Below are 26,550 nucleotides of genomic sequence, written 5' to 3'. Positions count from 1 at the left end.
GAGCAGTCCATGGAATATAACATGAAGTGTTTCTGAAGTGAATTACCTACCCTACCTTTAAGGAAGTTGCAGAGGGAATGCAGAAACGTATTGTTGGATCTAAAGCAGTAACCTATGATCAAACTAACCCACTAACATCCATACCAGCTCAATAAAACATATGTGCCTGTTGACGCTGTAAAACTCCATCCGTCTCTGATGTGGAGGAGCCTTTCAATTAAATCAAGGATTTCTCTCTGGTGTCCAGCCTGTCATCTCATTACCAGTGGAAACACCATGCTCAGGCTCGTACACAGACTCACACACAAAGACATGGAAAGGGTAAGGCAGCGATTTCCTCAAAATGAAGAGAACAGCTGGGTATGCTGTCCTTTTCCACAGGGAGAGAATTCACACACACATTACCATCTCAATCCCCAACAAAACAAATCTCAGTTGATCAAATGAAGCTTGCAAAAAGACATCAGTAAGTCTTTACATATGTAAACAATGAAACTTAAACTGTACACAGAACAGTTTAAAGTCAAGTCTGCCTCTTCCACACAGACACAGCAGGCTGTAGTTTGTTGCAGCGTGCTATGATTATGCAGCATACCTGGCCCTCCTTCCTGCCGCATAACACTAACTGGATTCTGATGTCTCAGGCACTTGCATAAAGATCGGGCTTTGTCTGGACCGTATCTATTTTCAACTGAAATGACTCTGAAACTGTAACTCTCAAGCCAATAACTCAAAGCCTGACTTTTGTACAATTGCAGGATCAGGATTAAATCCTGCAGGTATGCTTTGAAGCTGTTTGCAGTGATTCTGCAAACTACCATTAGCCTTCAAACTGACAGAAGAGGTGGACTTTTTCCTGGTGTGTGTTCGTTAGTAGCTCGTCCACTAAGCCACCGCACAAGACGAGACACGTGCCTCTGTTTGCAGAGGAGCTGGAAAGCTAATGTGTGCTGCAGATCACAGTGGAAAGTAGTGGCTGCCACTGCTTTAAAGTTCAAAAAGAACAGAGAAAGGACATGCTGACTGTTTAAGGCCGACAGTGGATGGGGCTCATGAAACCAAAAAGATTTATCATGTAGTATATTGTACATTTCAATTTTTTCTGAACTGATTTTTTTTCCAATCTGTAATGGTAATATAGAAATATGATACAATTTAAGATGCATTTTCGGAGCTAAGTAAGAAAATGTCATTATCCAGAAGCATGAACTATTGGATTGACTTGCTTCTCCAGAGCCAACAAACAAAAAGCAATGGGTTTTTCCATTGGATTTTAAGAAAGTAAGAGGTGTGGCAAACACATGATTCTTGCATGTTTTGTTCAGCAGGATAATCTCCACATATATACAGAAATGTTATAATAGTTGAAGTGTAAATGCAACCATCAGATGTAAATAGCTAATGTTAACCTTTAAAGGAACTGCATCACTGTTGCATTACTTCAAGTCACCACCACTAAGCTAAAGGCACTAATGTCTGGCATGATGGCGTTTAGTAGTCTCCTTTACTAACTTGTTAGCAACCACCAGTTTTAAGACACACATCTTCAGACATGTTTAATGACATTCAACAAACATTAAAATCTCATATGCTTGTGTTACCTACAGACGTTAAATTCAGCCATCTAACCAAAAACGTGGAACCTGGGCACGGGAAGTGCTAAAATGATAACAAATGTCCTGGTTCAGTCGCCATTTCTGCACTGATCGATACCTTGCTCAAGGACAGGCTGACATTACAACCATTGTTGCAGGAGAGAAGATTCTTGGCATGCACAGCCAACATACTGCAGATGTGTGTTGGAACCGGGATGTGTGAATCTGGTCTTGTGCCAGCGTGTGGAGTGCAGCAGCAACAACGTTATCATATTCCTGAGGTGTGATTGGCCAGCAGCAACCACACAGTGACTCCGCTTGGTTCAGCCTGAGGCCTGGACTGTACAGTAAACACTCACTATGGTACACACCCGACAGCGCTAACACACGCGCAGCAGATACAGATGAATGCAGCACACATAGAAGACTGCGTTGCACACACAGACGCACACATGAACACATCAGTCCTTTCCGGTTCACTGCCCACAGAGACGACTCTTCATGCTTGAATACCTGCAGTGAAAACACTGAAACGAGAGCAGCCTCCTCCAGACATACTGCTACTGATACTAAAATGTGCGTCTCTCCGTTCTCTCCCTCTCTCTCTCTCTTGTTCAGGTTTAAATATATTTGATCTAGATTTATGTAAGCTTCATGAGCATGAATATGGCAACCCGTAACAGGGAAATCAACACTTAACCCTTCAAGTATGTGGAAGAACATAAGTGGCATTGCAGTGTTCTCTAATGGAATTGGAAAGGTTTACCCATAATGCCTTTGCCAAACTTATCCTTGCCTTGAAGCTTTACCTCCTCTGAAATATGTTGTTTTAGTTTATTAAAAGTGGGATTTGTTCTATAGTACTAAGCATTAGAACAGTCGGATATTTTGCCACAAATTGCTGGTTAATAGCCTTAATACGTATTGCACGACGCAGTGTTATCATATATGTGACCTGCTCTATCGACATCAGTGGCATTGACCCGAAGACACATTTTGAGTTGTATACACTGTTGGAAAGAGGAGATTCCTAGCTTTCTAATGATATCAGGATTGTTGTTGTGCTCCAAATATTAAGCAAAATGTCACATTATATAATGACTGTCACCGAGTCATCATTTTGAGAAAAAGGCCTTCAAAGTTTCCTCTTCTCGGGAATCCATCGATCTGATTGATTATTAGCGGCTAATAAATGATCAAAATAGTCTGGAGGGGAAATATTTTCGTTTGGATTACTGGTCTGGGGGAAGCTCGCGAGTGTGTGTGTGTGTGTGTGTGTGTGTGTGTGTGTGTGTGTGTGTGTGTGTGCGTGCGTGCGTGCGTGCGTGCGTGCGTGCGTGTGTGTGTATTGTGTTTGTTTCCCGGGGAGAACACTCAGGAGAAACACCGGCTGTTGTTATGCCTGCTGTGACGTCAAGTTACTCCGTTCTCTGCTTGTAGTTATGCCGTCACAAGCTTCATAGTTGTATTTATCATCTGAATTTGCCGAAACAAGTCTAATATTCTGACCCTGCCGTGTTATCTATGATTACTATACGCCTTACATTCATAAGTTCAGCCGGAGGGAGGGGAAGCAGCGCTGCGGAACAGGAAACAAATGAATATTTAAGACCTTTTTTTCAGATTTCATTTATGGTGGTGTTAAAAAAAACGAAACTAACTTACAAAGTGTGTTTGTTTGTATTGATACACATTTGTATCTGGGCCACTTGTTGCCTATAGTAGAGCCAAGAGTAAATGACATGAAATGAAGCAGGAGAGAGGTGGGGAACGACATGCAGCAGAGGTCCCTGCCAAAACCACAACCATGCAGCACCTAGACGTGGAGACCTGCAGACCTATGATGAGAAGCTGCTCCTTCTACTTTAGTTTGACGTCTCAGCGTGTCAGAAGTGCATAACAACATGGAAAGCTCATTATGTTGTAGTGTAACAGTGAGCAAAGAGCAAGGGATCACATTGGCTGAGATCAGTTGACTAAACCCTCAACATATGATTCCCATCATCTGCAAGCGCTGAGCCTTCAGTGATCCTCCTGCCCTTCGTGTGCATCCACATTCCATATACGGTTCCTCTCCTTTCATTTGCCATGCATGAATACAAACCATTGTATAAACACATACACAGTATCACCATCTGTTGATGGGGTAATGAGAATCATCTCTGTCCATTTGATAGAGGGAAAAAGGTTGCAGTACTAAAGCAAACACTTTTGAATATTGTTTTGACAAAATGATGTGCAAACTTCACAAACTCTAAACTAGTAGTTGTTGTGCTTTATTCATGCTACAGCTGCTGTGCAACATAATAATGCCCACAGGCCTACACACACACACACACACACACACACACACACACACACACCCTGCACCTCGACTTCATGCTCCAGTATACCCAGCAGTCTCTCCTGATGCCTGAACACAACACAGCTGGGATAACAGCAGAACAATAGCAGGGATGTCTGGGCTGGGATGAAGGCTATCACTGGCTTCAAAGGGAGAGACAGACTGACTGTGGGCACCCTGGAGAGGGCCAACGAGCTGAACACCTTCTTCAATAGGTTTAGCTCTCCGCCCGCTGCTGTCTCCTCCACCTCCACTTCTCACCTCACCTCCTCCTCTCAGCCTGGCGTCAGCATCCCCCCTCTGCTCACCACCTACACTTCACACCTCTCCTCCACCACCCAGCCTGGCTTCTGCACCCCCCCTCTGCTCACATTGCCGCTGACCCCCCCCCCCCTCTCTGCTCATCTTGCCTTAGACCCCCCCCCCTCTATACCCCCTGCCATCAAGCCCCCCCCCCCCGCTTCACTGTGAGCACAGGACAGGTCCAGAGTCAGATGGAAAAACTCCACCAAGGCAAGGCTGCTGGCCCTGATGGTATCAGCCCCAGGGTCCTGAGGACCTGTGCACGCCAGCTGGCTCCTGTTCTCCAGTATATATTCAACCTGAGCCTGCACCTGGAGACCATCCCGGTGCTGTGGAAGACATCATGCGTTGTTCCGGTCCCTAAAAAGACAACTCCTTCTGGGCTCAATGACTATCGCCCTGTAGCACTCACATCTCATGTGATGAAGGTGCTTGAGAGACTGGTCTTGGCCCATCTCAGACCGCAGGTGAGATCATTCCTTGATCCTCTGCAATTTGCCTACCAGCCTCACCTGGGGGTGGACGATGCCATTATTTACCTGCTGCAGCGTGCTCACTCATACCTGAATGGATCGGGTTGCACTGTGAGAATCACCTTTTTTGATTTCTCCAGTGCATTCAACACGATCCAGCCTCGGCTACTGAGTGACAAGCTGCAGGCTATGAGGGTAGACTTGTCCACCATCTCCTGGATTACCAACTACCTCACGGACAGACCACAGTACGTCCGGCTGGGCAGTGTGCTGTCTGATGTGGTGGTTGGTAGTATAGGAGCCCCACAGGGGACTGTGCTGTCTCCTTTCCTGTTCACCTTATACACCTCTGACTTTCTATACAACTCAGAGTCATGCCACCTGCAGAAGTTTTCGGATGACTCTGCAGTGGTAGGGTGTATAAGGGATGGACGGGAGGAGGAGTACAGAGCGCTGGTGGGTGATTTTGTTGAGTGGACTGGTGGAAATCATCTGCTTCTGAATGTGGCCAAGACCAGAGAGATGGTCATTGATTTCAGGAGGAAGAGGACATCTCCTCCTCTGCCCCTGTGCATTCTGGGAGAGGATGTGACTGTTGTGGAGGACTACAAGTACCTGGGAGTGCACTTAGACAATGGGCTGAACTGGAGGATCAACACTGACGCTGTGTACAAGAAGGGGATGAGCCGACTCTATTTTCTGAGGAAGCTGAGATCCTTCAACGTATGCAGCAAGATGCTGGAGATCTTCTATCAGTCTGTTGTGGCTAGTGCACTCTTCTTTGCTGCGGTCTGCTGGGGGGGCAGCATAAGAGACGGTGACACCAGCAGGATCAATAAACTGATCAGGAAAGCTGGGTCAGTCATCGGCATCAAGCTGGACCCCTTTGAAGCTGTGGTGGAGAGGAGGACACTGAACAGGCTGTTGTCCATCATGGATAACCCCACCCATCCTCTCCACCTGCAGCTGGACAGACAGCGGAGCTCCTTCTCCAACAGACTGCTGCAGCTCCCCTGTCACAAGGACAGATACTGGAAAACATTCCTGCCCACTGCAATAACTCTGTACAATAAATCACCTCTGGCTGGAAGAGAACTCTCTGCTCCAGTTTCTCTAGAAATAAAACCACGTTGTACATTTTACTCATACATAATCTGTTCAATTTGTAATACTCCATATTCCATATATTTAGAATATATATATATATATTTGTATATATATATATATAATATCTGCATGTATATTTTCTATTTCGACATGTATATTTTATATATTTTATTTTATTTTATTTCTATTCTTGTATATTTTGTAGTTTTGTTTTATTGTATAATGCCTTTTATGCTGCTGTAACAAAAACAATTTCCCAATTTGGGATCAATAAAGTACGATCTATCTATCTATCTATCTAATGTCACTCACGCTGCATAATGGTTAGAGGTGAGAAACACACACGTGCATACACGTACACAGTTTGACACACACCAAGCGCAATCACAGCCCTATCATTAGCTCTGTCTGATAACAGAAGTAAACAACACTTCAGCTATGGCACATTTCTCAGTAGATTAGGCAGAACAGATAGGAATTGGAGGGAGAGAGGACAGAGAAGTTAAGGGACAGAAAAAGGTATAGAATAGAGTAAACTGAACACATATGGCAGAGAAATGCAGGTGAGTGAGAGCAAAGCATTGTAATAGATGCCTAAAGTCTTATCCAAGTGTGGGTTCATTTTGAATTGGTTTCATTTTGAAGCTATCTTTGAGCAGCCAACTGTGTCCTAGAGGTAGAGATGCGGCCTATCAGACGGCAACCACGGGACGGGTGGTGCCGCAAGCTAAAGTGCTCATGAGTCACATTTGTTACATGCAGATAACTGAGAGAACACACCAAAACACTAATACTGCAGTATCAGATATCACACGTGAAACAACCTTATTCTATAGTTTGACAGTTCAGCCCCTATATGTTTCACTGTTTTACAGGACACCTCTTGTTATCATTTTGAAAGAGCACATACACATACAAACCAACAGGGGTTCAGTGTAGAGAGCAGAGAGAGACTGGGTCCCTGAGGTCACTGTGACCACTGTTCACCACATACAATTCTCTGTCCCTTCGCTTCATCACTAAAACAAACCCTTGTACGTAAACACAATCCACTTCATTCATATTTACATAATACTCATATAACAGCAGTACTGGAAGGACTTTCAACGTTTAAGGAGACTTCAATAAACATGTTGCAGCAGAATCCAGCTACCCGAAACCTAAGCTGAACTGAATTTTGGACTGTATTGCAATATTTGAGCCTCTAACACAAAGTGAGTGTCTGTTGATAACACACATACACTGCCAGGGCACCTGCCAGACAGGATAGAGGAGGACGTCTCTCTGTAGGCAGACAACAGTGCTAATGGAAGAGGCAGCAAAGCTAACGTGGCCACAAAAACAAGTGGACATTTAGGCAGGGAGACAGCTGACTCAGGAGGTCAGACCGAACACACAGCTACACACCAGGGGGATTGTTTGATCCCAATGGATGAAAGGACATGCATACCTTTACAATAGTGTGGTACATACATAGGTTTGGGAGGAAATTAATATTGTTTAGATCACTATATTATCTCACTAGTCACTAAATCTTGCTTTACTGAATATTTCATATTACAAAGCATCACTTTGAAGTACACTCCAATAGAATACTATTATTTCTCCACTTCAGTTCATATGTATGTAACCCTGCATTACAGAGCTTGTAGAGAAGAACTACAGTGACTGTATTAAGTTTGAGAAAGATATTCAAACTAGTCCTAAAGAAAGACCATCCTTAACAAAAAAAAGTGTTGTGACCGTAGTGTGGCGACCTTCAGGAGTCATGAGGACCTTCCAAGGAGAACGTCAGGCAGCGCTGGGGGGGAGAATACTGCTTGTTTTCCAGAAATCATAGCAATCATTGGTGTATTTAGGGACATGGGTTCACCTTGTGTTAACTAAATTAGTTTTTTAACAAAGTTGATTGTACTCTCCTTTTGAGATTTGATTTGTTACATTTTTGGCAAGTGATGTATTTAAATATTGAAGTAATATGAAAAACACCAGTATATTTCTGTATGTACCAACACACTCTTTCAACCAGGACATTTCTGTATTTAACAATACACTCTTTTGTCTAGGACAGCGATCTTTGGTTCTCACTATGGACCATGACAGAGCATATTATATATCATAGCTGTACAATCCACTCAGAGGCTTCCTTCCTGGGCCCGGCTGACTCTGCAGAACTAATTGCCAGAGTGATAACATGATATGGGCGTCAGAGCTCCAGTGGGCTGACATGGAAAATAACATGGACGAGAGCTGATCAAAGGAAAATTGACTGTGCAAAAATACTCCTTAGAATTTCAAAAGTATAATCCCTGGATTATAGCAAGTGTTTACAGGGTTGTTTCATCACACATTTCTCTGAGGGGGTCATGTATGCAGTTTCTGAGAGGGGTCAGAGCATGTGACCAACAGGATGCAGCTTCCTGGGGCAAGTCAGTGTCACTCAAGCCCCCGATAGTGACGGATGCACAAACATGCCACTCTCCTTTCACAGCTAGAACAAAAGAGATTATTTTAATATAAATGAAACACGCAACTGGATCATCCAAACTGCCAGAGACACTTAAGTAGGGGAACGGAAACACTAGGGACATGCTCACACCAACAATAGCATTTGATTGATTGGGTTATTTGTTGTTAATTTTGATATGAACATTGAATTTCAATCTTAGATACAATACCCTAGCATTTTGGATATGGCAATAAATTGACAGAACTTTGAATTTATTATTATATTTATGACTTAATAGGAGGTGCAGCGCACAGTTATTTAATATCGCTGACAGTGGGTGACAGGAGGAGGGGGGGCTATGTGGGCAACGCAGCACTGTGTTTGTATGTGTCCACTCACAGTAGAGAAGCGACAATAGAAAGCGCAGCTGGTATTGACGCTGCAGAAAAATAATATCAATATTCAATATTGATTTCAACCTGCCAATCATAGGTATAGACACTAGAGTGTTTGCCAGGTCGTTTCTTGCCAGTAAATGTCAATAGGCAAAACATCTGCAATTGGTATAGATTAGGCATTAGAATTCCTTTCTCATAATACTAAAAAGCCCTATGCAGTAGATGGAAGGAAGGATGCTGGTCACAATCAAGTGTTTCAGTTCAGTCTAGGGGGTAATAAGCTGATCACAGAGGGGGGGGTAGACACTTGTGTGTAAAATAATAGACTTCAAAGCGCTCAACAACCAGCCCCCCCCCCCCTACCTCACAGACCTGCTCCAACACCACACCCCTTCCCGCTGCCTCCGCTCATCAGAAGCCAACCTCCTATCCATCCACACCCGCATCAATCAGCGGACCTGGGGGGACAGAGCCTTCTCCGTCGCTGCCCCCTCCCTCTGGAACTCACTCCCACAACCCATCAGAGACTGCACTGACCTCACCACCTTCAAAAAACGTACAAAAACTCACCTCTTCAATCTGGCTTTTAATGTGTGATTGTTGTTATATTACTTGATTTTAATTTGACTTTAACTATATATATGTATTTGTTGTTCTTTTCTTTTCACTATCTCTGTAAAGCGACTTTGAGCACCTGTAAAAGCGCTTACAAAATAAATGTATTATTATTATTATTGTGTGTAGGGTTGACTGAATGCCATTGCTCAGGGAGAAGACACAGCAGTGTCTGGTCAGGCGGGGCAGGACTGGCTGCTGCACTGATTATGATGTCATCCAGTTGCTCAGGAGAGGCTGCAGTGTTATCTACCACAGGACCATGCTGCCTGACTTGTTGCACTACAGACTGTTACACTGGACAACATCAGAGGAGAGAAAACTGCAACAACAACATCAAATAACAGTATATAACATTCCATTACATACTGGTTTTCCAAGCAAAACAACTTTAGGAAATAATTTGCCAAAATATGAGCTGTGACTACAGACTTAGAATCTACACAGAGTTCAACACGAAAAGCAAAAGCAGGAGATGAAGGGAGCGAGCATGTTTGTATATGATGTTCAGAAGAGCCCTCTGGGTCTGACTGGATGTGTGCATTGGACACTGAAGAACATACAGTAAAGGGATTTTTGCATTCTTCTGATAAACTGACACAATCCCTTCAGAAACAGAATATGATACATAAAAGAAGACAATTAACTGAGACATGAACACACATGAGTTCTGATGAGAACACAACACAAACTCACACCCTGATACTCAGCTGAGCAGAGCCTGCAGGTTCCTTTCTCTGTCACACACACTGAAATACACAGCTGTGACATGGGTAAAAAGGATTCTATTCTCACAGCAGTAATGTGCTGGGACTGTGTGAGTATGTATGGCTGTTGTGGTCATCACACCTTGGCCTATAAACAGGTCACAAACACAATATGCTCTTGGATTAGCTAATTGTAGCAGAATATCATATGAGATATTTCATCAGCCATTAAGAACCACTAAACATGGATATGAGTGGCAGTCTAGGCTTAGGATCTCTCTCAGTTCATTCATTTTTGCTAGGATGAAAACGAGTGTTACTCCTGGCTATCACATGTCCATATCCATCCCCGTATACCCATAATGCTTTGTTTTTTTGGACTTGACTCCTGCTTTAGAAAGATATTTTCTCTTCAAATTAAACAATAGATTAACACTTAGCTAAGCAATAAGCCCCTAAAAACACAGTGTCTTAATCATGGGAGATTCTAACATACACAGGTCCCATCTATGAATGTTGCCAATGTACAGTTCAAAGATGCACGCTGAGGCCCAACCACCTAAACAGACTGATGGAGTTGTTGTAGTGGATATGTACTGCCTGATATGGCCCCAGTGTGGCCCCTCAGTCATCTCTCAGTGTGCTGTTATGAGAGAAAGGGCTGGCAGAGGAACCAGCCTGAACAGAATCCATCTCCCCTCTCCATCTGCCACACAGTTGCTCTCATTAATTGCCAACCGATTGATGCTGAATGGAATTTCTAATTCAATTTACGTTCACAGTGTTTTGGTAGACCAACAGGGAAAGAATGCATCACTTTTCATCAAGAATCATGATATGCTAACCAATTGGGAAAAAACAAACTGTATCAAAAATGTGCTGGTGCATTTTGAATTAGACTTCATCTAACATCCATCATTGAATATGCAATGGCCTGACAAAACAGGGATTTGCAAACCACAAGGAACTGGTAGCCTAACTCATGACAAAAAGGGAAACATCCTTGAGTTGAGCAGATGAAATAAGAGAGCAGATTATGACTATGCGGTTGGTGCCGCCAAGGATCCCAAACCTGGACGGATTTATACTAGCAGTGATGGGGGGGGGACCGGGGGTCATTAGGATAAGGGGATTTACGGCTGCTGCTAATGCTGCTGCTGGTGACACACAAAGGAACATATTTTTGACACAGTGCAATCTGAAAAATACCAGAAAAGCAGAGATAGCATTCTGTCAGAGAAAACCAAAGGAGGTGGGAGGTCTCTCTGTGTTAAAAATAGGGGGGTGGAGTATAGAGAGAGAGCAGAGGAAAGGGACGGCAGAGAGCTGTCTGTGGGTGAGAGTGAGAAAAGCCTCTGACTGGAGGATGAAATGGAGCATAGACAGAAAAGATAGCAGAGAAGACAAGAGAAAACTGAACAAGATGTTGATTATGCTTTAACAGCGAGTGTACAAGCGTCAGCAGGAGGTAAATCAATCCCCTCTGCTCCTCCTTCTGCATCTATTGCTGAGTCATTCAATCATGGTGCGACCCTGTTGCCGGGCTGGCTCTGCTGGTGTTGGAAACACACACATGTAGAGCTATACTCTAGTCTGGACCTCTGCTCCTACAGCCCTGCACAGAACACACTCGCATGACTGAATTAGGGCTGTACCCGAATATCCGAATATTCGTTCGTTGGAGTACTATTCGAGTTTCAATTTCGTTATTCGGATATTCGTTTATTTTGGCAGCCGCTTTGCCAAATTGAATGTATTGAAAACTCCAATATCAACGTAAGAGCTTGTGCCTCTTCGGGGGGTGCTAACACTTAACCATAAACGTTATCGTTTACTTTCTCCGTCTTTATATGTAGATATTACTTTTTCTCCGTTAATCTCCGTCACGTTGTTTCCATAGCAACAACAACTTCCTGTCAACAGCGCTAACTCTCCTTCAAAATAAAAGCATGTCCATACAAAATAGGAAGCCAAGCCAAATTACACTTAAAGGAGAGGTGTCATGGCCATTTCCACTGATCATAATTCCATTGTTGAGGTATACTAAAATAGATTTATACTGTGCATTTTTCCAAACTCACATTGGTTTCTCATACAGCATCTCTGTAAACTACGTGTATTCACTGAATTTCACTCTCTGCCTTTAACGGCTCGTTTATCGAGCTCCGTGGAGGTGTTGCTTCCTTGTTTAGGATACATAGCGAAACACAGCCAAATTCATCCTGAGCACACACAAACTCACATCCGAAGTAAAAACAATAAGTGCGGCTTGATATTGAGTAAGAAAAAGGTTGATAAACGCTGTGAGAATGGGTCTGCAGAGAGAATTTTGCAGCGATCCCAACTGTCTGTTATCAGCCTGCAGCCAGGGAGGAGAAATCAGCAGAGCTGCCTGCTCCCTGCACACAGATGTGTGTGTGAGGAAGTCCGTGGATCGGTCAATTTGGACCAATCAGCGGGGGCTTAACGTAACGGCTGTCACTACCCGATCCGTCCACCTGCCCGATCGGTACTGCGCATGTGCGAGATGGTCCGCCATATTGCACAACTCCGTACGGCAACCCAACTAGGACACTTGACACAGTGGCTTTTGGCAAAGCACACAAAGAAAACTCAAAAAACCGAGAGAGATGAGTTATTGTTATTACAACGTGACTTCACTATTATTTAACAACTATTTTTATTGGGTTCTTTTATTTGGGGTTAAGTACATTGTCAGAATAAGTGAGAAATGGATTTAACTTCTGTTAGACAGCTATCATACTGAATAAATATTTATGCAAAAATGTATGGCATTAATAATGTATATCTAATTACATTAACTGTGAATGTCTTTCATTTTATTTAAAATGAAATAAAATTACAAAAAGTTGATTCAATAACAAATCTCTGTTATTAGATCAGTACTTTTCTTATATGACTATTATTGCTACATTTGAAAGGTCTTTACCAGCTTTGGAATTATATATATATATATAGCACCTTCTGCCATCCCATCTCTACTGACAATCATTAACACTTAGATTTTATGATATCGTAAGCATCGTCAGTGATTGACTTGAACACTGAGAATGTATTAATTAACTTCAGACATTTTCATATACAAATGTGATCATACACCAACACACTTTTTAGATATATACATTTTTCACACACAACGCACAACCATTTACTAAATTAAACCATATCCCATCATAATACGAGCAAATAAAAAGGCACAACAATAAATATATTATGTGTGTGTGTGTGTGAGTGTCCTAGTTGGGTTGCCGTACGGAGTTGTGCAATATGGCGGACCATCTCGCACATGCGCAGTACCGATCGGGCAGGTGGACGGATCGGGTAGTGACAACGGCTCCGCGGACGTAACGTAACGGCTCTTCGGGATTGGTCCATTTCGTTCCGGGTGCCGCTTGACATCATGCCGTACCCGGAACGAAATGGAAGACTCAAATGGGCAGTGACGTATCTCCAACGAGGCATTTTGGGGAGGTATTTTCTGTGTTAGAGTTTTACTCGCTACAGGGTGTACTTTGAGGGTTTTGACTCTGCAGACCGTTTACATGCATAAAAACCTTCATAACACACAAGGGGACGGGTAATAACCGGAAAAGCATGACACCTCTCCTTTAAGACATATACAACTGCGACGAAAGTAACAAACACAATGCAATATCCTTTTCAATTTCAAAGAACACAAATTGGGTTACATTAACAAATAACTATAAAACAACAATACGTGTAGAATAACAAAATGAATGCCGTGAATAAACCGAAATACACGTGTTGAAGCGGTTCGCTGCTGACCCCCCCCCCCCCAGCTCAGAGATAGCCAGAACAAAATAAACAATTAGCATAATATAAATGATGATATTAAAAACAAATATATATTTTCATAGTAAGTAGTGCATTTTATTTATTTGACTTTTTTGACGATGTACAAATTTTCATTTTACAAAGTAATATAGTAACAATAAATCACACGGCTCTACCACAATCACACAACATACAGAAGTGTGGCAGGGCTGCTTCATTCATTACACACTGCATACACACACAGAAACCTCCTGACTTGACACTATAACCATTAGGCCTTATGCAGCTCTCACACACACGTCTTTTGGGTTTTGTAAATCAGCCAAATTTGAAAGCAAGGGCAAAATACACATTGTGTGCTGCATCATCTTGAAGGCTTTCCCTCATGCAGCAGAGTGCTGTGTGTCGCAGCTTTTCATCTGAGCTTAGCACAAATCTCTGCCCTCCAAATGCTCACAAAGTTGCATTGGTTAAGGATTACCACTTGACAGGGGGCTGTGCCAAGGCTCCAAAGTCCCCCTTCAAGCTGAAATGACTGGTTCAATGGAAATGGACCTTAACCTGGTGTACAAGCATGCTCAATGCACATGGGCTTAAGAGTAGAGGGAAACAACTACGCAGCAGCAGAGGTGTTTTTCTATAAGTGTGTTTGTGTGTGTCCAAGGTTGATTGATCCAAAGTCTTAGCACAGGCTTTAGACAAAGGTTACACAGGCTTCTCCATGGGTTTGCCACAGTCAATCAAACTGACTTCAGACATACACACACTCTACTCCCACAATGTTCTGATGCAGTAAATGAAGGAGAAATGCAATTGATCAAGTAAGTCCATGAGGGAGAGACGCAGACAGAAACAAAATGAGAAGCCAGTCTCTTAAAGACACAAACTACAGTGTCTCTAGGTTTCTACAGTATGTGAATGGAAAAACGGATTCTGTCAATACTCGTCAAAGATTAAAATAGAAGACAAGAGAGAGGGCAATAGTGCAAGGGAGGATAAATTGAACATTTTGAAATAATCACGTTAAGTGCTATTTTTTCATATTGGACAATTGCCACTTGAATTCTGCTGACCTCATAGCTGACTCACATTTAGCAGTGTTGCTCCTGTCTCAGACTAAAGCTAACCAACGTACACTCTTTCCATGTGCCCAGAGGGGAATAGGCCTCTTGCCTCCCTAAGCCACATCATGTGCAATATCCTGTTGAAACATCATATTCCCCTGCAGGGCAACAGAACAGCCTTTTACGAGTACTTCAAAGTGGTGTCATGAGCTGCAGTACCACTAATCTGTCCAGTCTTTGATGAGGCCAGCTCAGTCCTCCCTACAGCATCTCTCATCTCCAGGTCATTGTTTCCCACCTACTTGTTCCACATCCAAGTCAATCAATCCATCAAAGTTGATTTATATAGCCCAATATCGCACATTTGACATCTGTCTCATTCGACTTTACAGTTTGTATGGAATATGAATATGACACCCTCTATCCTTGGACCCTCACATCGGACAAGGAGAAACTTCTAAGTGTGCCACCATGATTCAGTTAGTGACAACATCACATGAAAGTCATCCCGACAGCTTCACAAACTGAGCTTAGTTTATGTTGAAGAAAGACATTGCCTGGGTCCAGTGCTAGGGCCTCTCTGTGTGCAGTAAAACCCTTTTATATATGTATATCAAATGATGAATGGAGTGGGGTACGCATGCAAACTCACTCTCAAACGGCATAACAGCTATCTGTGTTGAAGGAAGGAATAGCATTACCATCCTATCTAAAACCATACCATGCTCAGAAATGAGCAGTGGAGCCTAAGCAGGAAATACACCAAGGCACGGACAATGGCTCCCCAAAGACAGCTCCACTCCTCCAGTCTGAATTTGAGAAACACAGGCTTGAGCATATTTCACAAACAGCTATAGCTGAGCTGAATGATACCCCAGGAGGAGCAGGAGAGACTGTGATCATGCTAGGTTCCTAAGGCATCTGAAACAAAGGCAGAAACCTGGTACTAGGTAATCAAGCATAACAAATAGAAATGTCTAGTTACTCATCAGGACAAGAGCTTTAAATCAATATATTTGATATATTGATTCCATGATTGAATAGGGTATGTCAGTATCACATTGTTGGTAAGACAACAGAAATGACTCCAGCCACTCTACCCAGACATGGCTGAGCATTACAGTTGGCACCAGGTTGTCTGAGCAATCATTTCAGGACTCCTCCACCCGGGAACTGCTCCCCCCACTCTCTATTGATTAAGTCAGTAAACCACCTCAGCTCCCAGGCTCATCCCTGCACAGGGAGAGGTGGAGACGGAGATGAAGGAGGGGAGAGTTGATGTGATGGATGGATACTGACAAGAACTGGTAGCCTGGAGGTGGGAAAGGGGTGAGAAAAGAGGGATGAAGTACACTTCACATGTCTGGTTACTGGGGCTGTGTGGTCATTCAGCACTGTGAGTTGTACGTAGACTTGCAATGCATTGTCTGATCAATTCATTAGTTGATCAACAGAAAAAGCAATTGGCAAATTATAGATGAATCGTTAAGTCAGGGTTCATACACTTTTTCACCAATGATTTTCAATGACTTTTCCATGGCTTCTCTATGACCTTTACCTAATTTTCCATGACCAAAAAAATTACTCTTCTCAGCGGTACCACTGAAAATGGTTTATTTGAACATGGAACAGGAAAATAAGGTCTGCATCTGAAACATGTTGTGCCTATCCAAAACAAATCCAATAGTAGGCTTACTAGCTTCTACACGCTAAAGCAACTCAAATCTCTCACCAGCAAAATACCTCGTCAGTTAAATGCCATTTTACATTTCATTACTATACGATACAGTATTTATTATCATTATAGTATTACTATTTTGGCGATTAGATAAAATATAAATTATATTTGATGCAACTTTAGTTACATTTCCATGACAAAAATATTGTTTTCCATAACTTTTCCAGGGCCTGGAATTAGCATTTTGAATTTCCATGACTTTTCCAGGTTTGTAATGACCGTAAGAACCCTGGTAAGTATGTTTACATGCAACAAGGACATTTCTTTGGATAAAGACTTGAAAGGACACATTTAAAAAGACATCACCTTTGACTATGAGAAACTGGGATGGAGATGGCTCACTATTTATAAACCAAACAATAAATCAAGTCATCTGGAAGATAATCAGCAACTTCATTGATCAATAGAATGTCTAGAATGGGTCAATCAAATGTCATGTTTTTTTCTTGCTTAACAAATTACAATTCCCTAAACTCCACAATTCTGTTCTGTTTCAATCCAAGCATTAAAATCAATGACAGGAAGATGAAGCTCTTTTGCTTTGGTTAGTTTGCCATTATACAATGGACGACCCTCCTCCACTTTTCCTTCATTATTATTATTCCTTAATGATTCTTTCTTAATCAGAATTCTAAGGTGGGCGTAGCCTGCTGTGTTACTTTAATATGTTGTGATACATTTTACAATCTGTGTATGTTTGTATGTATGTTTTTCTTTTAAAACAAAAAAACGATAAGAAGAAAATACCAAAAAAGAATGATAATGTGGGCGTGGTCGGTGGCATTGCACAGATAAGGATGAAGGAACAATTACAGAGCAGACAGGGAACACTTGATACGTCCAGGAGGGTTGAGCATGCAGAATGAACACATACACCCAGGCAGCTCCACAATATCTACAACCACCATCACAGAGGGTGTTTCTCAATGTCGAGTACGCTTGCTTGGTAGCACATGTCTTCCGAGTCACTTGCTTCAGAAGCGAGGCAAGAATACTTCCTGGCATTCGGAAAACGAAGAGTGGAACAGGCGAGCAAGTGTGCAGGTGTGCGTCATATGAGAGGCCCCGCCTTACATTTTCCACCACAGATTTGGGGAAATTGGTCCGTGCGCAAAGCATTGTGGGGATTTTAAGACCGCGGAGTCTACACATGTGCAGCCTCGACATTTCTCGGTGCGAAGTACGCCGGACTCGGTAGAATTCCAAGCATCCTGGACATTGGAACAGTCCTTCGGCGGCACTCGATGACGTAGTATGCTTGAAATAGTGGCTCTGTAGCAGCTTTACTCGAGATTGAGAAACACCCAGAGAATCCTGTGTGCTTCTGTCAAACACTCCCCTCCTCACTCACTCTTCCATAACAGCACCACACCTTTGCATTTAGCCCATCATTAGGTGTATACTATGCACACTTGTTTCGAGTTGATTCAGCAGCTGAAACCAGCCGGGATGTGGCTGTTGGCTTGACACACCCTGAGATGGAGATCACTCTGGAAAATGACAACTGCACCAGGAGGTGTCCATCTACCGAACACATGACTCGCTTCATTTGAAATTGCATGTGCATGAATCATGAAAGTGTTCTATTTAGAAAAGGAGAATAGCCTGACAACAGAAATCACTGATGTTCATGCTTGATGCTCCATTATTAAGAGTCATTTCCAAGGATCTGCTGATCACGTTCACACACATATCACTTTGTTCAATTTCACTCATTTCTATGTGTACAGAACTTTAGGGAAGAGATGGGGTAGCAAATGAAACATTTGGGCTGGGCGTTTGTTACAAAGACCCTTCAGCAGAGTTCAGAAGGAATTCCAATCTTTAGAAATACCTTTGATTTGATAGATAGGCTTCATTCTGAACTGATCTACTGCATGTATTATGGTTTTAAGATGACCTATAATAGACAAGTAAGCTTTTCTGTTTTCAAGTTGGGACTCATGGAGAATGTGCGGAGCAGGAGGTTACTGTGGGTTACCAAAGGCACATGACACCAACAAACTAACATTAGTATACTGTCAGTCAACATATGCAAACAAAGTGTAATGTTAACCGTCCACCCTGTGCACCCAGGCTTTGAATCACCGCTTCAGACACAGTACATGTTGCTGTAGAAACAAATTCATTTTGTTCAAGGAAAGATCGAATACTTTTGTTATAGACCTAAACTTATTTGTATTGTTAGCATGAGGAAGTGTTTAACCCCTTCTGGGAAGAGATATACAAGGAAGAGTACACCTCCTCTGAGAATGTGGGAGTGTTTACCTTCACTAGACCTGTCAGCTCAGCAGTATGACAGTACAACCATCCAGTGTTTGTTATCCAAACACAAAAGGTATGTGCAGCAAGGAAAGCCCTCGGACTGGCCCTCTGAACTTTAGGTAAGAAGAGTGTAAAACGCTATAAAGAACTTTCTTTAACCCTCCTATTGTCTTCGTTTCCCCCCCCCCTTACTTTGGTGTTCGCGGTCAAATTTGACCGGTCCTGTTTTAACTGCTATTACATTAACACAAAAACCATTAATCATCACCAAATTTCATTGAACACCCTTTCAAACTGTACATATTGTATCAGACTACTGGTATACATGAAAAACTGCAGTAAATATACAAAGAATAGACACTGAACATGTATTGCGTGTGCCAGGTGTGATCCATGTGGGGGGATGGGCACATAAGAGCGGGAAATGTGTCAAATTGTTCTGTGTGTGTGTGTGTGTGTGTGTGTGTGTGTGTGTGTGTGTGTGTGTGTGCCAGGTAGGGCTGCACGATATTGGAAAAAACTGACATTGCGATTTTTCCCCCCCCTGCGATATATATATATATATATATATATATTGCGATATGAAAACATACACGAATTGAAGAAAATACAAAAAAAAATTCCCGCAAACCATCCTTTCTTGAACTTTAACGCTATACAATTGGTATTTTTTTAACTATATTTAACCGGATGAAGGATTTTAGTCACGGACATCTGGATCTTAAAGTGGATCTATCATGCTATATTTAAATGATATATTGTAGGGCCATACCTATATAAGGTATATTTATACGTTTCTGTTTTCAAAATACCAAACAGATCATGCATTTTAGCCATGCCTCATTTCGCTCTATGTGCTGTTTGCTGTCTACGGGGCTGATCTCTGTGAGCTGCAGCTGACCACGCCCCCCTGCAGGACAGGGGAGCCGTGCTCTGATGAAGTCAAGAGGGGGAGAAAAAAAGATCTCCGTCCTCCGTGTTTTATTATATAGAGTCGTTATTCATTTGTTTTAAAGCTCAATAAATAACAAAGAAGACCAACTATTGGGCCAACTCCACCAATCAGGAGGAGACAGCCACGGCCATTGCCGTTCGAAAGCCCTGGAGACGCTGTAGTACATATGCCAGGCCTGTAGGTGGTGCTGTTCTCAAAGAATCAGCCCTTGCAAAAACAGAGCTAAACATTTTCAAATTGAGCGAAATGAGGCATGGCTAAAATGCATGATCTGTTTGGTATTTTGAAAAAAAAAAAGTATAAATATGCCTTATATAGGTATGGTCCTACACTATATTATTCAAATATAGCATGATAGGTCCACTTTAAGTTATCAGAGCAACAAGCTGAGCTAGCTCGGTTAGCAGCGCCGAACTGCCCTGGAGAAACATATGAAACTACTTTATTCAGTGTTTTTACCTTTAATCACCGGGTCCGTTTGCTTTGGAGATTTGATTGTGATTGGTGGTTTGCTGTCACTCACTCAAGTACCCCTGACATGAGAGCCGCGCAAGTTTTCCTTTTGTAGCAAGCAGCAAAATCATTGTAACAATGTAGCGATCTCGAGCCAGTTTCGAGCCAGTTTCGAAAACCTACCTTTAATATCGCTACCTTTAAGTCCTAAAAAAAATGTTTAAATCACACGTCCACGCCGTGTGTGTGTGTGTGTGTGTGTGTGTGTGTGTGTGTGTGTGTGTGTGTGTGTGTGTGTGTGTGTGTGTGTGTGTGTGTGTGTGTGTGTGTGTGTGTGTGTGTGTGTGTTCTATCTGATCCGGATGGTTACTAATTCCTTTTCTTTATGGGACCGGGAACACCATGGGTGTTACAAAGTTGACTAAATCATCCAAAATTAAATGAAAGTGGTGATCAGCAATGTTATATGTTCAAATGTCTACTGTGAAGGATATCAAGGGTTCAAGGTTCTTTATTGTCAAACTGACATAGCTACAGAGTAATTATGTTGTTGAAAATCTTATGTCACAGGCTTCTCCAACAATGCAACATAATAACCATATAGATAGCAAGAGCAATACAAAAAGAAAATAGTTATAAAATAAAGTGAGCATGTGGAATAGTGCAGTACGAGTCTATATACAAGTTATTGGAATGATATATATTAGATATTAGATACATATTACTGAGTAGCAGATGAATGTTTTGAAGTTGTTTCAGCAGTTCAATTGTTTAACAGTCTCACTGCCCGCGGGAAGCAACTGTCTCCGAATCTTCTTGTCTTTGCCAGGATGCTGCGGTAACGTCTGCCAGACGACAACAGAAAGAACAGTTTGTGGCTGGGGTGATGGGGGTCTTTGATAATCCGTAGTGTTTTCTTCCTGAGCCGCTCATAAAGCCTTAATGCAATCGAATGTAAAACAAAAAAGTTATGATTGATGAAAGTAGTAAATCGGTCAGATTTGACCCGAAGACAACAGGAGGGTTAAACAGTTGCTTGGTATTAGACGCATCCGCTCAAAGCACCATTTATGGTGAATGAATTCATCACCGCCTCTCTCAAACTAAATAGTTCCCACTGTAGTTGCCAAGTGATCAGCTATGCCTGTGCTGACTGAGGATACTGTCCCTGTTGACCCAACTAGTAAAGATGTGTTTATGTACCAGGCCTTTCAGACCTGCTCTATTAGCATGCAGACAACACATAAAGAAAATACTTGTATGTGTAACCTTGCTTCTTTTAAGAGTGCTTAAACAGGTGGTGCATTTTTTGAGAATATTCAATTCTAACGAATAAGGAATTGTACATAGCAAGGCCACAGATAAGTTTGGCTCAATGTAAGTAGCTTTGTCTGCAACCCAAAGTATGAACTCCTTTTTATGAAGCCTCATATCTGACGGTTTGGACCTTCCAGTACCTGGAGGTGTAACCAGACCAGATGTAGAGCAGTGCGACACATATGGTCACTTGAAGCACACATATGCACATTACAACATGGCGTCACAGCAGTGAGAGTGCAGAGACAGAGAGAAAAGCTGTGCTGAGCCACAGTATGTAGGGCATTGGGGGCAGGCTGGGCTTTGTTCAGACAGATATCTCTGATGTGTTAGGCCCACGTAGAGCAAAAGCAGCATATCCTGACATGAAATCAGAGCTTGAGAAAACAATATGTTCTAACAGAGAGAGCAACCTGTGGCTGGGGCACTGGAGGAACTGCTGATGTTTTCACAGTCAGGGTCAGATTAAATGTTGCCCTAGATTGAAATCCAAAATAAAGCACAATCAATCAGAGAAGAAGAATGTGGGCCTGCTCTATAGCACAGGGGAATAATAATGTCATGTGCCTTTCCAGCATGAGAACATGTTTGCTTTTGTTGCACACAAAACGGTCACACAAACTGAAAAACTGGAGATTGCTGCTTCAACAAAGAGCCATTATATATACATATATATATATACAATGATATGGAAGTGCAGTCCAAACAAAGACAATAATTCTGCAAAAATCTTACACTTCAGCAAAGATGTTTTCAAGTTGCTCTATTTTATTCCAATGCACAATATGTGGGAAAAGCTTTGATTTTGAAAACACCACATCTTACTGACTGATATACGTTGAATCAGTCGTTTAAACCATAGGGTTTGTAAGTCTGAACCCTTCCTCTCAAACCAAATGCATAACACATAGAGGAATGAGCCATAACAAACATTTCCTAATCAACTGAAGGCATAACAACAACAAAAATGAAACGGCGGAACAGAGTTGTCAATTAGAAGGATAAGAAGTTTATCAAGAGAGTTTGGTACTGTACTTGTGTGTAAATCAGAATGCAAATGCGTGGTCCATGCTTTTGGCTCAGTAAAGGCTGGAACTAGAGTAGCAGCAGGTGTGTGGGAAGCTATACAGTGGTGCAGAGAGGACGTAGATCTTAGGCCGACCCGCAGTCTAGTCTAGTCTCCTTCCAACAAAAGTATTTGGATATTTTCATTTGATTAAGGAAGTAAGATCTTTGGCAAATGCGCGTTTATGATACTTACACGTTTTATTTAGCAGGAAACTTGTCACATATTAACACCACTTTTTATCATTTGTTATGGATAAATGCAATCGCTGTAGGTAAAAAGCTTACATTAAGCGCTTTACAAAATCAATCGTGGCTGCGTTATTCGACAGGATGACGTTTAGCAGTCTCATTTAGTCACTTGTTAGCAACCTCTGTTTTTATGACACATCGAAGCTCCAGACATTCACCAGTGGTAATTACTCACGTAGTTTAAGTTTTAGAAAAAAACATGGAAATCTCTTGTGTTAACCTCATTTCAGCCATCTAACTAAAAACATTGACTTTGACATTGAAGGAACCAATAGAGGCCAAATGCTGACTCATTCCCAGGTCTTAGGACTCATTCCTTTACCTGTCAATTGTATACTACCTCCATGTCAGTGCAGCTCACCTTGAAGTTGCTGGAGTTGACCCAGGTGCTGGCGATGCCGTCGATCATCTTGTCCAGCACTGTCTGGTCCTGCTCCAGGTCATGGGACTTCTCCTTGTCCAGAATATAATCAATGATCTCCTGCCCCACCTGCAGCCGGCGGCCCATGTCCTTCTGCAGCACCTGGGTCAGGCAGTTCTCCATGTTGGGCTCCATCATCCTCTTCTGGGATAACCAACCCCTCAGTCTGCCTCAGTCTGCCTGACTAAGTGACTGACTGACTGGCTACCAGCAATCGTTCACTGCTCAAAGCAGTGGGATTGACAGCTAAACAAAAAGAGCCCCAGTTAACCACTGTCCGGCTGGGTGACCCAGAAAAGGGACAAAAAAGAAATCAGCAAGGGTACACAGTCTGCTTGTATTTTTATCCCCGAGGACAGGCCTCGTCTTTGTGCCAAGTGCTAGCTAGCTAGCGAGCTAGTGGCCGTGCCCTAGGGATGGATGGAGCAGGGCTTGGGGAATGGCAGCAATGCAGCATGTGTGTGTCTGGACAGCAGCTGGGGAAAGTGTACTACTCCCTCCCACTTGGCTTTTTCTTCCCTCTTTGCTCTCTTTGAGGAGTCAGAGCCAAACCGCTATAGCAGGGGTAGAAGAGGTGGTTTTGGAGAGCAGTGTGCAAGGCAGCAAATGGAGATGGATGGAGAGGGCTGGTTTAGAGCTCCATGTCTTGTCCCGGGATCTGCCCTGGAGAGCCCTAGTGGGGGCAGAAAGGACAGGGGACAATACATTCATTAGGAAATCCATTCATTATTGATCACTCCTGGAACAATTCATCACTCTCATTTTATTTGACAGCGTTAAGCACAAAGTGTTATAAAAGGGAACCCAGTGTTATACATGATATCGCCAAAAGTATATGGACTCTTCTTGTCCACAACAGAAATGATATTCTACAATAACAGTAAGTATCGACTAAAAAGCCACACAGTACCAGACACTGATGAGTTATAGCCAGCGCTGCTCAAATAACACAGATCCTTTCTGGAATATAATCAAACATTAAAGGGAAATCAACATTCCAAAACAAAATGACCAGTCAAATCAACACTCTGTATTAATCCCACAACCAAACAACACTCCTAAATCTCCGACAGCCCACTACCGCTGTAGAAACACAGGGCGGAGAGGCGTCAGCAGCAACGACACAAGGAGGTTACTGTTTACTTGCTCCAGTTCCAAACAGCTCGATCATAAGCTGACTGCACTTCTTCTCTTGAAATAACCCCAGGACTTTTGTGTAGCAACATTATCTAAGCAGAAAGGACTGCTTCATCAACCTCCATCAGATGGGGGCCTCTGTCCGGGTGCTGAGAGTCAGACCTGCATGCTTGAAGCAGTTATACAGGCTACATTCACCAAACTATGACCTTCTTTGAGACATAACTCATTTGTTCTTTTAGTGCAATCATATTGTTGAAACAATAACTGGTGTTAGAAGTTTCCCTTTAAATTAGTTAGCAACAATAGTTGTGTTGAATGTATTTGAAATGTACATAGGGACTATTAATTAGTATTTTTGATTGTTTTCCTTAATTTGTTTATTTCTATAAAGTGTGTTGTCCCTTTCTTTCTTGACAACATTGACAACAATGTCTTGTTATCATTGAAAATGTGTCTTTTACAATGCTACATTTAATAAAGGAAATGATGTATTGGGCATTTAGCTGAAGATGTGAGGCCCCTGTCCCTGTTCTACATGACTGTGTGTGCAATGACATTTAAGCGTGAGAGGAGAGCTGCACCATTTGGAAAACATTACTTGTTATTATGTTGACTGATATTGCAATAACAATATAATTCACAATATTAAAGGGAATTTATATTGTAACATCATTATTGTCGATATCATTAAAAAATATATGAAGTGATTTTGGTGTGATCTTCATTCAAAATGGTATTTATGTGTACTGTGTGCTCTAATACATGTTACTAACAATGTAATAGGTCCATATTTATGAATCTCTCTAACTGCCAACATGTATTTCCCCTAAGATTGATTATAATCCTCTTGTCCAATATGAACCAGACCTACTCTCACTCATCCTGGTCACACAAATGTGCTTGGTGTCTATATTGCCACGCGCACACGCACGAGCATGCACACCTTTTTTTTCCAACGGTAGCTAAGCCCTGCTAGCTCACAACCTGACCATCACTGCTAGCAGTGCCAACCCGAAGGAGCGCAGTGACAGCTACATACTGCTAACGCTAAACAAAAGCTTGCCCTGTAATTCTCCCCTGTGGCTCTGAAACATTAATTTTCTTTGTTTTTCTCCAACTCATTTAGCCAGCCTTTCTACTGTAGCAGACAGTAGGTGTGTACTGTCTGTGGGGAATCAAAGCTAAAGCTAGCCCCTAGCGAAGCCCTTCCTTTCAATGAAACGTCAGTTCAGACAGGCAGCACAAAGAGGAGAAAATGTGACAAGGAGGCGAGGTGTGCTAACAACATTCATTTTTCTACTTACCATATCCTGCTTAGACGCCGCGTTGTGTTGGGGCATACAGCTCGTTTGTCTTACTGTAAATATACAGTGTACGGCCTGAAATCTCTTGTCTTTCTTTCTCTCACTCACTCTCTCCACCCGGAATGCTGCCTGCAGGACAAGAATGGGATCGTCGTGCGCATGCGCAGTGGATACAGGGATGATGTTGGCACTTGGAAAACTGTCGCATGGCAATGCAAAAAGATCCTGCTGTCGGTGTCATGGATGTGAACATTGACCTCTAGCGACACCTACTGGACATGTTGTGTCCCTAAATGGACGTTTCCACTCAAAACGCTTGTTGCATAGATAAAAGCCAAATAGCAGTGGTGGAATGTAACCAAGTACTTTTATGATAGGACTGTACTTTTCTGTCGTATATCTATTTTTATGTTTACATTTTTACTTTCAGATGACACCTTTTGTGTCCAGTGAAAGCATGTAGCCATTTGGGTTGATTTTGAATGTTTGTGATGAACTGAAGGATAAGGAGATCCTTTTATGTGTTGAGAATTCTCCTTGAATTGAAGCTTAATAAAATCTTCAGAAAAACTCAACATCTGGAAAATGCATGGTCAAATGTCAAGATGGCTGTTTTTCTGAGAAACATGACAAGTTGACTTTCTAAAACATGGTTTCCATAAGACAGCAAGAAAGGTCAATATTTACTGCACAATCAATACTTCACTTTAAGAACATTTTGCCTATCATACATGCATACTTTGGCTAAAGGTTTCCAATGCAGTACTAT

The 26,550-nt window shown here is 42.3% G+C and overlaps 1 protein-coding gene across 4 annotated transcripts in view; it reads right to left on the bottom strand.

Moving 5' to 3' along the window:
• The window catches only part of clasp1a (cytoplasmic linker associated protein 1a), a 94,875-nt gene extending 68,905 nt beyond the window's left edge, over positions 1–25,970 (bottom strand). For 2 of the 4 annotated variants that reach the window (XM_034134201.1, XM_034134199.1), the window contains exons 1-2: positions 25,782–25,966; positions 23,278–24,010 (exon numbers count right to left, since the gene is read on the bottom strand). In XM_034134201.1, coding sequence (XP_033990092.1) covers positions 23,278–23,475 — 198 coding nt within the window. In that variant the 5' untranslated portion in view covers positions 23,476–24,010; positions 25,782–25,966. Of the gene's footprint in view, positions 1–23,277; positions 24,011–25,781 lie in introns of all 4 variants that reach the window. The other 2 variants (XM_034134198.1, XM_034134200.1) reach the window with 2 other exon arrangements.
• Positions 25,971–26,550: the final 580 nt, after the last annotated feature.

The sequence above is a fragment of the Trematomus bernacchii genome, unplaced genomic scaffold (genome assembly GCF_902827165.1).
Source record: "Trematomus bernacchii unplaced genomic scaffold, fTreBer1.1, whole genome shotgun sequence".
In the NCBI taxonomy this organism is placed as follows: domain Eukaryota; kingdom Metazoa; phylum Chordata; class Actinopteri; order Perciformes; family Nototheniidae; genus Trematomus; species Trematomus bernacchii.
The sequence above is the reverse complement of the archived record's forward strand: the minus strand, read 5'-3'. Positions and strand labels throughout refer to the sequence as shown.